General features: G+C 37.3%; 1 protein-coding gene across 2 annotated transcripts in view; it reads left to right on the top strand.

Annotated features, from left to right (window-relative positions):
* Positions 1-15,955, top strand: part of Trim33 (tripartite motif containing 33) — a 97,399-nt gene that overhangs the window by 45,348 nt on the left and 36,096 nt on the right. For both annotated transcript variants that reach the window (XM_021653345.2, XM_021653344.2), the window contains exons 5-6: positions 10,572-10,688; positions 14,453-14,567. In XM_021653345.2, coding sequence (XP_021509020.1) covers positions 10,572-10,688; positions 14,453-14,567 — 232 coding nt within the window. The remainder of the gene's footprint in view (positions 1-10,571; positions 10,689-14,452; positions 14,568-15,955) is intronic.

Genomic DNA, 15,955 nt, shown 5'->3' with positions numbered 1-15,955 from the left:
CTGTTCACTCTTAAGATCCTATCTCAAATGAAGATGGGCTTGGCATAGTATAAAACTAGTTTCTTTCACATTGATAGGTTACAAAAGAAAGCCCAGACTTTATTTTTTACTATCACCTTTTGAAGGTTTTCTATCACCATTAGTCTACTGAGACTAATATTATCCTTTACTCTTGTCGCCCCAAGAGAGTACTACATTCCCAGGTATCATCCATAATGTATTATTCCCTTAAGACTCATCATGTGTCTGGTCTCTTTGTTCACTGATGTGGTTTGCTGTCGATGGATTGTGTTCTCAACCTCTTCTTCCACCCTTTTCTAGGTCCTTTTCCCTGCAGTTAGACACTGTTTTCCTGTGGTTCTCTTAACTAGTGACTGTCTTTTTGTTGTTGTTGTTGTCGTTAATGTTCTATTATTGGACCTTATGAGATAGTTACTTGTTGTTTAGGTCATGTTTTCTCTTTCCTCCTTTCAGATCTCCAGATTTTAAAATTATGCCATCATCTATAATTAATTGTTATTGCTCTTCTCCAAAAGCTCTCAGGTCATTCTCTTTAAACATGTTAGTTTTTAACTCAGTGGTTAACTATAGAATGTTATTACCTTAATGTCTGACAGTTGTAATACGTAGCAGTTTGTTCCCTCAGACCCCATTTGTCTTTGTAGCCCCCCCCCCCCCGCTTTTTTTCCCCTTCCTTTCTTTCTGTTTTCTGAGATAGGGTTTCTTAGCTCAGCCTAGCCTGGAAGTCACTGTATATCAGCAAATATACAAATTTTATATAAATATAAAAATTCAAATACACTGAATACAGCAAATATATGACATTGAAAATTAAAATCCTACACTCTGTAAGACACCACAAATTGTAGTTGCACGCCTGAAAGCTGCTCTGGATGAGTTCATAAAAGGTGAATCAATTTGAAGAACCAGGACCTCAAAATGTTACTGTTCATGAGGCCTTTGTACTTGGGCTGCACTAAATTTTAAAATATGATTTAAAAAATCTTAAAACTTAATGTTTTTATAGTAAGATTTGAGCTTTAAACAGATACATAATATGGGAATTTTAACTCTATTATAGACTAATAAAAATAGTCTGTTCTTGACCAAAACAGCCTATGTAGTACATGACTATATTTTTACAGAAAAAATTTAAGTTGCATGAGTAATTGAGAGCCTCTTGCTTTATCTTTTAAACTGGAGGCCCTTCCTCTTTATCTTGTGTATGTGGTATATGCATGCTCATGTGTGCATGTGTGAGTGCATGTGTTTGTACAGGCCAGAGGTCAGGATCAGCTTTCTTCCTTGATACTTTCTGCCTTATTTTTTGAGACAAGTTTTTTACTGCACTTCAAGCTTACAGATAGGCTGGTCTAGCTGGCTAGCAAACCTCAGGGATCTTTCTGTCTCTTCACCACCTCAGCCCTGGGGTTCCAGGCATGCAGCACACACCTGGCTTTGGTTTGTAAGGCTGGACATCCGAAGTCAGATCCTCAGGCTTGCTTGGCCAGTAAACCAGCGGAGCCGTCTCCCCGGTCCCTTTCTTTTAACTAGAATGTTTCCTTCTGTTACATGTCAGAGCATGTGATTTGTCTTTTGTGGTACTGCTTGTTGAACCTAGGACCATGTACATACTTAACATGTACTCTACCATTGAACTGCACATCTCTAGCCTGGCTGTTTGTTTTTTATTTCCCATTCTTTGTTTTCTTGTTATTTTTTTTCTTGTTCGGCTTATAAATGCTTTTTCACTACTTTGTGTTTATTTTTGGCCCTTAAAGCTGTACTTCTTTATTCCTAGTCTTAGGGGTGGCTTTAGGTCTGTAACTCTACCAACTTAATGTCTTAAGTAGTTTTAGTATTTATCATTTCACAATTTTAGTAAGTTTACAAAATAATTTCATGTTAAATTCCTAACCTCACTGCATATTATTATCTTAGATAGATACTTAATTTTTAAAAATTTGTGTAATTGCGTGCCACAGTGTGGTGTAGAGGTCAGTGGACACTTTGTGGGAGCGGTTCTTTTCTGCGTTTACATGAATTGTGGGAAAGTGAACTCATGTCTCACTTGTGAAGCAAGTGCCTTACCTAGCGAAAAGCAATTAAAAAAAACAAAAGCTGTTTTTTGGACCAGGGAGATGGCTAGTTCAGTAAATGGTTTTCTGTGTAAGCAGTGAGGAAAATGCCAGGCATGGTGGCACAAGCTTGAATGCAGGGCAGGGGAGGAGCTGGGGAGGGAACGCTCATGGCTCAGCCACTTTAGCCTAATCTCTGAGTTTCAGGCTAGAAAGAGATCCTGAATCAAAAACAAACAAAAGCAGGTGGGTGGCTCACCTTTACATTAGTTCTGTGCATTGAACTCTGGACACCAGGCTACTGCAGCAAGTACCTCTGCTGACTGAGCCATCTCACTCGCCCTCTTAGAGCATTGCTGGCAGTGATGCAGCTGCTGCTCATAGAAACATTTTTAGAGAAGGCCACTTGAAGGTTCTAAATTGACCTTTTTTTTTTCCCTTTCAGCCCTTACAGAATGTACAAAGCCTTGGGATCGATCCTTGGGAAACCCTATCATAAAACTAATTAGATTGTAGACAGAAAGGCAGGGTGATTGTAACTTTCTTTGCCTGCGGACAATTCCTGAATATTGCCTCTTTTTTTTTTTTTTTTTTTTTTTTTTTGCCTTGTTTTATAGTTTTTAGTGACTAGACTAGTATAGTATTGGCTATTATATCATGCTTTAAAAGGGAATTATCTTTGTTTTAACCTTAATGTTTTTTTATACCCTATTGCAATTTGGTGTTATTGAGAATTTATGTGGCTGCTTAAAAGTATATGTATGTAGGTGTGTGTGTATGCACAAAAAGTGTAAGGTAGCATAAAGGTCACTTGAGTGGAACTCTGTAAGTGAAATTTCTCTACATTATTTTTCTAAAGAAGTAGTTTTCTTGGTATTTGGTTGACTTTGAATGTGATTTTTACATAGATATGTTTTATGGCAGATATTTTTAATATAGGTATGTATTAGAACTGCTTACAGTTTAAAAAGTATGCCCAGACCTAAGATTTAAAAACAAACAACAGCAACTACAATAATAAAAAATAATGATCCTAGTCCAGGCTGATTAAGTATATCATGTTATGGCAAGAGTGAGTGCTTTTAACCTCTGATCATCTCTCCAGCCTTCAGTTCTGTGATTTGTTTTACTTCACTGTAAGTTTCATTTTTGTTTGCTATCATTGTCTAATCCTTAAGAAAGTTATCCTTGTTGTAAATATCACCAGCTACTTCATTAATTGTGTCCTATACCTGTTTCTGTGGGAATCTGCCCAAGAGACCTCATTATAGTTACCAATATCGTTGTTGCTACAGTTCTAATCACAGACCTTGTCTAATGGAGAAAAGAGGTCTCAATCTGCTTTTCTCTTAGTTCATCCGCATGCTGCAAATGTAGCTAGTTTTCAAGATAAAACTCATTTTGTTCACTTTTCTCAGTATCGAGACACAAATAAAGAACCTAACTCATTTTACAAAATGTCTGAAACCTCTCATCAGATCTTTGTGTATAAATCTTTGTGTTTGCTGTTGAAGACTGGAGATTTTGTATTGTAACACTTGAAGTTATTGTGAAGAGAGCTGAGGAGATACCTCGGTTGGTAAAGTGCTTGCCATATAAGCATAAGATTTGAGTTCAGTCTCTAGCATCCATATAAAGAGCCAGGTGTGGCCTTATACATTTACAATCATCTGCTGCCTGTGGGGAAGCAATTGGGTCCCTGGGGTGAGCATATCCTAGTCAGTGAGCCCTGTATTCCGGCGGGAGGTAGTCCCTAAAGCATGACCCTCAGTGTTTACATCTTGTCTTGAAACACATGAACATGAGCATACACAAAATTATTATAGTGGCTAGAGAGATGGCTCAGAAGTTAAGGTATCATTGGCTACTTTTCTGGAGGTACTGGGTTCAGTTCATGGCACCTACATGGTGGTTCACAGGTAGCTGTAACTCCAGTTCCAGGGGCCTTTAGGTCTCCAAGAGAACCAGGGCTGCACACAGTGCATAGGCATATAGGTAGGCAAAACACCCATACAAATTACAGAGAATAACAACAAGCTATATATCCTTATTGCTATGAGTCCTTTTTGTGTTTTGACCAATATAACGTTTAGAATATTCTGATAAAGGTAAATATGATCATTCTGTATTTTACTTATGAGAACTAGGACATAAAAAGTTGTTTCTTTGATCTAGCTGTTGATTGTGGGCCATATTAATGATATCTAAGTCATGTCAGTATGATAAAGTGCTTTGTCTAAAATGTGGGAGACTCCCATAGTATGTCTCCAAGCACTAAGAAAGTTCAACATGAGATAACACAGTGCCTGAAAAGCTAGTAAATTCTCAAAACAGGATAGTTGTTATGGTCTGTAGATTAAGAAATACTTAGGTACAGTAATCTAGGACAGATAAATTTGGCTCAAAGAGATAAAAGTTGATGGTAGGATCATTGAAATTGAGTTTTGAATGTATGTTTAAAATACGTGAGCTAATCCCTGCTCAGGAGTTAGAGGTAGACAGATCACTGTGTTTTAGGCTAGCTAGAGTTACATGGTGAGACTCTGTCTCAGAAACAACCCCTACCCCAAAAAATACCCCACAAAAAAAACAAATTATCACCAACAATGAAACAAAAATGACAACAGAATTATGTATTTAAGAATGGAGTAGCTGAAGAAAAATGAAACATTAATACGAAGGTCTCCCTGTATATTCAGCTTGGGTGCAAATTGGGATGAGTTAAATCATCAATATACAGTGACAATTCTAAGAATACAATATTGTACTCATTTGGCAAGTTGAATAGTTTATGACTTAATTCAAGATTGTAATGTGCAGTCAAAAAAACTGAAGTTACAAGCAAGCAATTCTCAGTCTTTTTCAGTGTATTATGTGTGTAGATGTTTTGCCTGCATCTATGTCTGTACATTACTTGTGTGCTAGAGGAGGCCAGAAGAGATTGCTGGTGGATCTCCTGGAACTGGAGTTATAGACAGTTGTGAGCTGCCATTGTGAACAGGGAATTGAACCTGGGTCTCTGGAAGAACAGCCAGTGCTCTTAGCACTGATCTATTTCTCTAGCTCTGATCCTTAGTCTTTTTTTGGGGGGGGGGGGTGAAGGGAGGTGTTCAAGACAGGATTTCTCTGTTTTAACATCCCTTGCTGTCCTGGAATTCACTCTGTAGACAAGGTGGGCCTGGAACTCAGATCCATCCCCTGTTTCTGCCTCCTGAGTGCTGGGATTAAAGGCAGACACCACCATTACCGCTGCCGCCACCACCACCACCACCACCACCACCACCACCACCACCACCACCACCACCACCACCACCACCTGCCTAATTCTTAGTCTTAAAAAAAAAAAAGAAATCTTTCTGCCTTCTTGCCTCCCTTCTTCTTTTCCTTCTTCCTTGAGGGTGCATAGTCTCACCATGTATTCCTGGCTGTCCTGGAACTCACTCTGTAGACTACACTGACCTCGAACTCAGATCTATCCACCTGCCCCTAAGTGCTGGGGTTAAAGGTCTGTACCACTACCTGCCTGATTCTTGGTCTTAAGTAAAACAATCTTCCCACCTTCCTGTCTTCTTCCCTCCCTCTCCCTTCCTTCTTCCCTTCCTCCCTTTTTCTCCCTTCCTCTACCTTGAGGGTGCATAGTCTCACTATGTATCCCTGGCTGTCCTGGAACTCAACTCACTACCTAAACCAGGTTGGCCTCAAACTCACCAAGATCCACCTAGGCCAGCACTGTATAAACTGTAGCCACTGAGATCATTTGTAGGAGTCAGACATTGAATTGCTGCTGCTGTGGTGAAGGTGAGCTGGAAAAAGAGGAAAGTGCAAATTCAACTGGACTTTTCTTTATGTGGATCCTGGCATGGGTAATAAATCTCTGCATAATTTTTCTTATGCAGTCCTATTAAAATATCATAAAAATAAGAAGTTTTTAAATAAAAAAAACTTTGTATAAAATAACTGAATAGGAATCTCAAGCTGAGAATAAAGGCATTTCATTGGTATCAGTATTCCTAACTCAGATGCTAAAACATATGCAAAGACAAGTAGTTTTAATTATGAACTAGAGGGGGAAAAAAACTTCAGAATGGCCTGAGTTTAAGGCTAGACATATAATAATTTCTAATTCTGTTATTTCATGCTAATTATGGATTACATTTTGAAGCTACTTTCCACTGTATTCTTAAAGTGTCTAATAGAAATATCTATGTCAAATTTTTACAGTGGATAGCAAGAAGGAATGTGTAGGTTCAGTCAATCAGATTGTTAAAAATAGAAAGTGAAGTTGGATAACAGCCTTTTGCTCAAAAATTTGTCTTACCTCATCCAGAAAGCACCTTTCTGTTTTTGCACTGTTTTATCATTACTTGATCAGAATTTCATAAAAATTGAATAATATAGATTGTTTTTATTTGGGTATGGTTTTATTGGGTTATCCATAATGTCTGTGAGATTTTTGTTGTTGTATTGACATAAATGTATGTAATGTTAAGTGGCTTGCCATACTTCCATACAGGTCAAACTCTATCCTCTGTATTGAGAAATAGTAGCCAATTGTTAGAATTCAAATGCCATGTGAACATTGTACTCTTAAAAAATTAGTTCAACTGGTAAATTTAAATTTTATTACACATATTTTACCACAGAAAAAGTTTCTTAGATTAGCATATAAAATAAAACCTTAGCAGCTGTTTCTGAAATATAGATATCCATACTTTGTACTTTATGTTTTGTTTGTTTTTAAGATGGTCTCCTGAAGTCAAGCTTGGCCCCAGTCTCCCAATTCTGCTGCCTCTGCCTCTCATGGCTGGGATTCTCTTTCCCTTTTTTAATCTCACTACTAAAATCCCTTTTTGGTAACAGGTATCTTTTATGTTAATTTTACAGCATTTAAAAAATTTTTAGCTGAAACTCTCACTGAAGACAAGATCATAGTTTTTCTTACTCACTTCTTGCCTTTCCATTTATAATTTCAGTATCCAAATATACAACTGAAATTATTAGTATATTAAATTCCTCATCCCTGCTGTCCTACTTTTCCTCTTTTCTTTCTTTTCATCCTCCTTTGCTTTTTGGAGACAGGGTCTCACTTTATCCCATGCTGGTATGGAACTTAACTTGGTAGCCCAAGCTGACCTCAAAACTTGCAGAGGGTGGATGGGAGTTCTTCAATAGCGTCCCAAGGATTGTAAGGGAAGAAGGCCCTGGCTCTTTTTGGTAAGGCATTCAACAGCCTTTTTCTTCCCCTTCTCTCTCTCTTTTTTTCTTTTGTGTTTTTTCAAGACACAAAAAGGGTCTCTGTGTAGCAGAGTCTTGGCTGTCCGGGACTTACTCTGTAGACCAGGCTGGCCTTGAACTCACAGATCCACCTGCCTCTGCCTCCTTATGTTATGTGCTTACGTTCTTCACTTGGCAGTGTTTGGCAGTGTTGTTCTTCACTTGGCACTGGAACTGTCTTCTGAAAGGAGGGGGGGGGTTCCATTTCAGGGCCAGCTAGAGCACCTTAGGGAGAGGCCCATGTGCTAAGCAGGGATGTGGAAAAGTGTTTATCTCTGTTAGAATGAGATCATGAGATTGCCAGTGGTAGTATAAAAAAGGGCATTCCAAAGCCTATGGGCGATACCAAACAGCTCTTGGTTAAGCTGCTGTGCTGAGCATGGCAGAGATGAGGGCAAAAACCCACATCTTGTCTGTTTGTAGCAGAGGCACCGGCCTGGCAAGGCCCAAGCCTAGCAGGCTGGAGGGAAGGCCTGTGAGATGTGGCCTGGCAGGGGATAAATGACGAATCTCAGGCAGCCATGGTGGAAAGCTGATGGCATCACGCAGCTAGTCAGTAGGTTTATTTGAAATCGGATTTATAAACCTTGGGCAGTGGGAAGAATTTTGAGGATGAATGTGTTTGATTCGCTGGGGTCAAGAGGAGGGATACTTGATTTACATGCATTGGTACAGTGCCTCATTTTCCATACAGTAGCATGTCCTATCACAAGGAAAACACAGTACTTAAGTATCCTGAGAATGAGGAGAAAATCTCCAAGTACAATTGAAGGTTACTGCTGAAGACCAAGATCCTTAGCAGGATGGGGTATTTTTAGGAATAGATAGATAATTGAACGGGTTTCCTTATCAAGAAAGGGTTTGGCCTGTGGTCTTCCCTAGGGGCTGTGTGATACTCCTTACAAGATCTGGGTTTACTTAGATCAAGGGGTGGTTTTAGAACCCCCGTGAGAAAAGGCAGTCTATTATCATAGCAGAGCTTGCAAAAAAAAAAAAAAAATGGCTATCTGGGGATGTCAGACTTTAGCCTAATCCAGCCAAGCCCCACATTAGGATTAAAGGTGTGAGCCACCATGCCTGGCTGCTCTTTTTCTGAGTACCTACTCAGTCAAGTTAGTGCTCCCAGTTGTGGAATGCTGACTGACCTTGTTGTTGACTTGATGTTGTGTAGGTGATCATAGCTCCGGTGAGTTCATGACTGCAATGATCACGCCATTATCCCCAAGACAGCATTTCACGGTTCTCCTTCCTCTCTTGTATCTCATATTCATAAGCTCTTCTGTGATATTCTCTCAGTATGGGATGGAGTGGTGTGGTGTGGTGTGATATGTTGTGCTGGTGTTGATATAGAGGTTCTATTTAGGACTGACTACTCAGTAGAGACTTACTTCTAGCACATTTGACCAGTTACAGTTCTCTGCATTACCTGCTGTGTATTGTACAGAGAAGCCTCTCTGGTCAGGGTTAAGGGCAGGCCTTTGTGGATCTGAGCATAAATATTTAGTGAAGGTAGTTTGACAACTTGTTCAGGAAAAAGAACAGTGGTAGGGTTCTTGCCTAGGGCCTATGACTTATCTAACCATGGGCCAGATTTACAGTCAGGGCTCAAATTCCATCCTGTGGAGCAGACCTTAAATCCAACCTCTGAAGTAATTGGTTACCCCATAATTTTTATGCCACTGTTGTATGTACCAATGGGCTCATATAATTTTGTGGTTGTACTATTGTGCCTTAATTGACCTCTCACATCATTGAAACATCTGTTTTCTCACAGTAATCAGTTATTTAAGCTTGTTTGGGTGTACCAACCAGTAAAAGTACCCCAGTCTTTTACCTGTGCTTCTGTCTTAAGAGTTTAAACTGCTCTTATTTTAATGTCCCATTTAGGTTTGATGATATTTTTAGTCTTATATTTCTGTTGGATGATTTTCCTAGAGTGTTCTGAACTTTCACATTTTTCTTAGAGTTCTTTAAGGGTTTCTCATTATTTGGAGAATAAAAGGAATGGCCCTTGGTACTTAGTTTATTTTAAATTAGGTTTTGTCTCATTTTGACATTTGAATATTCTTTGACCCTGTTGAAAATGAAGTAAGTAATGTACTAAATTCCTCTGCTAACCACAGAGGATACTGTTCAGATTTCCTTTTGAAGCTTTCCTAGGTCTTGAAGCCATTTGTAGGTACAGATTATACCTCATCAATGTATATTTGTGTTTACTTATTCTATACTGTAAGTGATAGGGGTCTTTTTACTTACATAGAAAGTACACTGAACAACAACAAAGATGAAAGCATGTAGAAGGAACTTGAAATTAACTTGTTGAATAAATTATAAAAATGAAATAAAACTATTCTACTAGCATCCTGGTAGCCAAGGGCTCTGAACTTAACATTAAATCTAAATTTCTAGTGTTATAGTTAAAAAGTTTGAGCATATTGACACTGTTAGAGTAAATTACATTGCTGTCTTTATTTGATAGAATTTCTTTAGAACACCTCATAAAACAGTGGATAATAAAAATCTGATCCAAAATTCCATGTGTATCATAACTGCAGTTCTATCTTACAATGTTTAATTAGGTTTGTGGGAGTACATCAGTTTTAAAGTACTTGCCTAGCACATGAGTTTGATTTACAGAACTCAGTCACTGAGTAGCTAGCACATTAGACTGTTAGTAGTGATTTTGGAACTTTAGTGACTTTGATAGTATTTTGTATAGTGTGTTGTATTTTATATTTTCAGATTTAAATTGTATGCACTATATTCAGATATTTGAATTAAAAAAATAGAAACCTCAGATAAGATTGTGACGTAAGTCAAAGTACTCACAGTTTTCTGAGGAAATTTTTCTTTCATGATGGCTTTTCCAGGTAGATAGCATTGGGTTTCTATTGTAGTAATATACAAGTGACCAACAAGAGTTAAGAGCACTGGCTCTCTTGCAGAGGTCATGAGTTAAGGTTAAGAGCACTGGCTGCTCTTGCAGAGGTCATGAGTTCAATTCCCAGCAACCACATGGTGGTTCACAACCATCTAAAATGAAATCTGGTGCCCTCTTCTGGTGTGCAGATGTATATGCAAACACAACATTCTATACATAATAAATAAATCTTTAAAAAAAAAGAAAGAGTTATTTCAGGCTTGACTCATGTAATTCATTTCCCAAGTTTTAATTATACAATTTCTGTTTTGAATATATTGTTGTTTGTTTTTTTTAAGGTACCAGTTTTTGGAAGAAGCTTTTCAAAATCAGAAAGGTGCAATTGAAAATCTGTTGGCTAAGCTTCTTGAAAAGAAGAATTACGTTCATTTTGCAGCTACACAAGTGCAGAATAGGTAAGCCTATTGCATTAAAAAATACAATTTTGCCTTAAAGATTGTTAAGGAAGAATGCATCTAGATTAAATTTATGTTCTTACTGTATTAAACATAAAATACATTTTTAATAGACAAAATGATCAAGTTTGAGGTTGACATATTTGTTAATTAAACAAGTTTACCAAAACATTTAAAAATTGTTAGGATACATCTTTGACTTTTTGTTTTGTTTTTGTCTTTGTTTGAGACTGGGTTTCTCTGTGTGGCCCTGGCTGTCCTAGAACTCACTCTGTAGACCAGACTGTCCTCAAACTCAGAGATCTGCCTGCCTCTGTCTCCTGAGGGCTGAGACTAAAGGCATGCATCACCACACCTGGACATGTTTGACTTTTTATAATTAATAAGACTTCATTGTATTTAAGCTTTGAACTTGGAAAATGAGTTGATATGGAGAGAATTGAATTGTAAGGTACAAGAGTACAGATTGTGTGGAAGATACAATATAGAGGAGAGACTATTGATAATAGACAAAGGCTTTAGTGGATAAGAATTTTTGATGTATAATGATGAGGACCTAGTACCCAGCACCACATAGAAAGCTGAGTATGGTTGTAAATACAGAGCATTGGAAGGTAGAGAAGGAGGATGACTGGGGTTTGCTGCCCACCAGCCTAGTGTTTGGCCAGATGAGAGACCATTTCTAGGAAATAAGGGGATAGGTGATAGACCTAGCCTTTACATTTTGCCCTCACCCACACATATATGTGGAAATGTAACACACAGGTGAGAAACAACAGCAGCAGCAGCAAAAAAAAAAAAAAACAGTACTGAACAAATTTATTTTTCTATTAAACAAGCATTTAAAGTACTTACTGTACTAGCAGCATTATAGGATGAATGTTTAACACAGATTGACCATCCTAAGCATTCAAGCTGCCACTATTTTTATCATTGCCATGACCATCATCCTCATTAGTATTATTTGCAAAGATGTTTTGTGTTTTTTTTTTTTTTCCTAACATTTATTTTATTTTGTATGTATGAGTGTTTTGCCTGCATATATATCTGTTTACCATTTGCATGTCTGGTACCTAAGGAAGTTGTGAGCCTCCATGTAGGTGCTGGGAGTACAACCCAAGCTCATTGCAAGAACCTGTGCTCTTAACCACTGAGCCAACTCTTCAGCCCTCATTATTTTATTTAGGTACATTTATAAATAAACTAGATTATATGTAGGGAAAGTAGTAAAGAGGGCCTATTTACAAAGTTAGCACTCTTGACACTGAAAAAAACATGCACTTGCAACTGGCACACTTTAAGCCTGAAAATTCCTGAGAGTGTGAATGGGTTAGATTGTAGTTATTGTGCAAAATCAATGACATTGAGGCTTTGTCTTGAATAGTAAAATCCATTAGTTTATGATGGTTAAAATGACACATAATAAGATGCACAAAGGTGTTAAATATTTTAATGAATGACAATAGAGGCTTATTATGGTAGAATTTTTATCTTCAGTAAGATCAAAACAAAATAAAGGGCAAGATTTGGAAAGATGGCTCAGCAGTTTTATACTTACTGCCTTTCCAGAGGATCTAGGACTGGTACCCAGAGTCCACAACAGTCTGGGTTGTTGTGTGGGTACTTGGATCTGAACTTCAGTCTTCCTTTCTTTTTTAATTTTTATTAATTACGGTTTATTCACTTTGTATCCCAGCTGTATCCCCCTCTTCCATCCCCTCCCAATCCTACCCTCTCTCCCTCTCCTCTCATGCCTCTCCCCCAGTCCACTGATGAGCGAGGTCCTCCTCCCCTTCTTCTGATCCTAGCATATCAGGTCTCACAGGACTGGCTGCATTGTCTTCCTCTGTGGACTAGTAAGGCTGCTCCCCCCTCAGGGGGAGTTGATCAAAGAGCCAGCCACTGAGTTCATGTCAGTCTCCTTAAGTATGCAGCAAGTTCTGTTAATCACACATCTCCTCATGACTCCCCTCCCTTTTACTTAAAACTTTTATTTAATATTTTTCCATTTTAAGAAAAAATTTTTATTTATATTTTAATCTATTTGCTTATCTGTACTAGTGAATGCCCACAGAGGCCAGAAGAAGGGATTGAACCTTTGGAACTGGGGGTATAGATGGTTGTGAGCCACCTGATGGGGGTGCCAGGAGTGAACCTAGGTGCTCTGCACTTAACCACAGAGCCGTCTTTCCAGCCCACAGTTTTTATGTTATATGTGTGGGTGTTTTGCCTGTGTATATGTGTGCACGCTACATGCTTGGTGCTTAAAGAGGCTAGAAGGAGGAGTTGGAAACTTTTAAACTCACAAATGGTTGTGGGTTCTAGGAATTGAACCTGGGTCCTCTAGAAATGCTTTTAACCTCTGAGCCATCTATCAGCCCCGTCCCACCCTCCCAACCCCCCAGTTTGTAGTGTACATGTTTTTAAGTATAATAAGTCTGAGACTATTTCCTGCTTTCAGGTATGCTGTATGACTTCTGTTTTTTGGTTCAGTTGTTTTATGTTGGAGATCTGTATATCTTATTATCAGTGATTAGTAACACTTTTTATTTACTGTTTTCTATTTACTTTAATAAGAATTCAGTAAAATTTGCAAATAAATATCTAAACAAGCAGTGGCACACAGGAGGAAAACTGTTACACATTCCCAAGCGTATTAAAATTACTTGTGTATGTATTTGACTAATGAAAGACAGTTTATACAAAAGTAGAATATACATAAGATGATGACATATTATGGTTACGTTTGACATTTTCCTTATATTAATGAGATTGCCTGATTCTCATTTTATAAATAATGAAAGCAATAATAATGAAAGCACTTTATAGTTTTAAGCAAAACTTTCATAAATGTAATTTTTAGTAGATAGGTATATTTATTTCTAAAATATTTAGTGGCTGTTTTTAAAATGGAGTGAGTGTTTCAGGATCTGTGGGGTAGAACACATTCTTAGCAAAAGAGACCTGGGTCACTGCTAACAGTTGTGCGCCTCCCCCCCCCCCCCGCCCCAGTGATTTATTATGTGCTTTTACTGTCTACAGTCTAAAGCCATTGTGAGAGGAAATTAGGAAATAAGCTTAATTAGAACCCATATCTGAAGTGAAGTTTGAAGTGAAAATGGGTGTTTTTAAATTGCTGCTGTTTCAAAGGTTGTTAACTTGATTGTGATATTCTTTTGTGTTTTGTGTCCAGAAAGCATCTTAAATGGAATAAAAATGGATTAAACAGAATAAATACAGCAAATTTGATTGACATCCAGTCAATAGTACTAGATATTTATGTATCACATTCATGCTTTAGCAATTTGAGACTGTTCTACAGAATAATAAACTGGCCTTCATGAGCTTAACTTAAATTACTATCTATTGAATTGATTCTTTGTTTGGATTGAATTGAATGGCTAGATCTGCTGAAACATAAGTTCCATACTTTGAGGGTTGTTTTTTTTTTTCCTTTTCCTTTGTTTGTTTTTTTTTTTATATAATGTACTTTGGTATTTTGCCTACATGGATGTCTATGTGAGGGTGTCAGATGTTGAAGTTTCAACTGGTTGTGAGCTGCTGTGTGGGGGCTGATAATTGAACCCAGGTCCCCTGGAAGAGCATTCCGTGCTCTTAACTACTGAGTCATCTCTCTCCCAGATTTTTAACACATTTTACAAATTTAATGACTTAATAATGACTAGTTGGATGAATTTTTGAAATGGTTGATGATTCAGACACAGATTGATTTGATGACCTAATGATGCATTTCTCTTATTCAGGATTAAAGAAGTAAATGAGACTAACAAACGAGTAGAACAGGAAATTAAAGTGGCCATCTTCACCCTTATCAATGAAATTAATAAGAAAGGAAAATCTCTCTTACAGCAGCTAGAGGTATGTTTCAAAGCCAAAATAAAACAGAAACTGCTTCTTTTACTCTTTAACTGTCTTTAATGTTTATTAAAAGTTTCTTTAAATTGATTGGAAATAATGGAAATAAAGTAAAATAAGAAATGAGGTGGTTTTTTTTTTTAATTTTCTATTTGGAAAGAGAACTTATGTGTAGTTACTTTGTAGTTTAATTTTGTAACACTGGTTGAATATTTTGTTTTTTTGTTTTTTTGTTTGTTTGGTTGCTTGGTTGGTTGTTTTTTTGTTTTTTTGTTTTTTTTTTTTTTTTTTTTTTTTTTTTTTTTTTTTTTTTTGGCTGGCTTGCAAATCACCATGCTAGTCTTGAATGTTTAGAGTTTATCTCTGTCTTCCAAGAGCTGGGGTTAAAGGTGTATACCACCATGCTTAACATAAAGCACTATTTTTTTTGTTTTGTTTTTTTGTTTATTTGAGACAGGGTCTCAGTGCAGCCTTGACTGTCCTGGAACTCTCTACAGACCAGGCTGGCCTTGAACTCAGAGATCCACCTGCCTCTGCCTCCTGACTTTTGGAATTTTAAGTATGTGTCACCACTGTCTGGGCCTAAGACACTTTTTTTTGGGGGGTGGGTTTGTTTGCTTGCTTGTTTGAAGCCATATAACTAGGTAATAGTGATAACTGTCTTAGAAAAGAATTAATACTGAACGTGATGGAAATGAAGACAAAGCAAGCCCTTTGAAATCTTTTCCTTTTCTAGCAAGAGGCCCCAGTTTAATTTTTTTATATAAATGCAGTTAGGCTTAGGTTTGAGCAATTTGTGTATTTTTATAATTTGTCGAAAATATTCCACATTTTGAAATATATAAACCTCAAACTTAATTATTAATTTTATAGTATTAGGTCTCTTTCATATTTTGAAATTAATATGTAAGTAGTTATATATTTTCTGATAATCACTTTCTGAAATCCATATAAAGTTTTTGTGTTTTGTTTTTTGCTTGAGACAGGGCTTCTCTCTGTAGCTGTTCTGGACCTCCCTCTGTAGACCACACTGGCTTCGAACTCATAGTGATCTGCCTGCCTTTGCCTCCTGAGTGCTGGGATTAAAGGCATGTGTTACCACTGCCAGGCCCGGAATAAAATTTTAATCCAAATCTTTACGTTCCACAGTTGATGTGTTCCTCGAAAGTTTCAAATGTAAATTTTATAGCAATTGAGTTGTGTGTTTTTTGTTTTTTGTTTTTTTTTTTTTTAAGGATAAACCTTATGCTTTTCAGTATGTTTATATTGAGGCTATCTTATTTGCTACTGAAAAGTTGTAACTTTAAACTATGTAGCTGATTAATTTAATTTCTATTAACCTTAGATTGTCCTTAGAGGGTTTTTTTTCTGCTAATTTATTTATCCGTAGA

The sequence above is a fragment of the Meriones unguiculatus genome, chromosome 10 (assembly GCF_030254825.1).
Source record: "Meriones unguiculatus strain TT.TT164.6M chromosome 10, Bangor_MerUng_6.1, whole genome shotgun sequence".
Taxonomy (NCBI): Eukaryota; Metazoa; Chordata; class Mammalia; order Rodentia; family Muridae; genus Meriones; species Meriones unguiculatus.
Note: the sequence above shows the minus strand (reverse complement) of the source record. Positions and strands in the feature narration are given on the sequence as shown.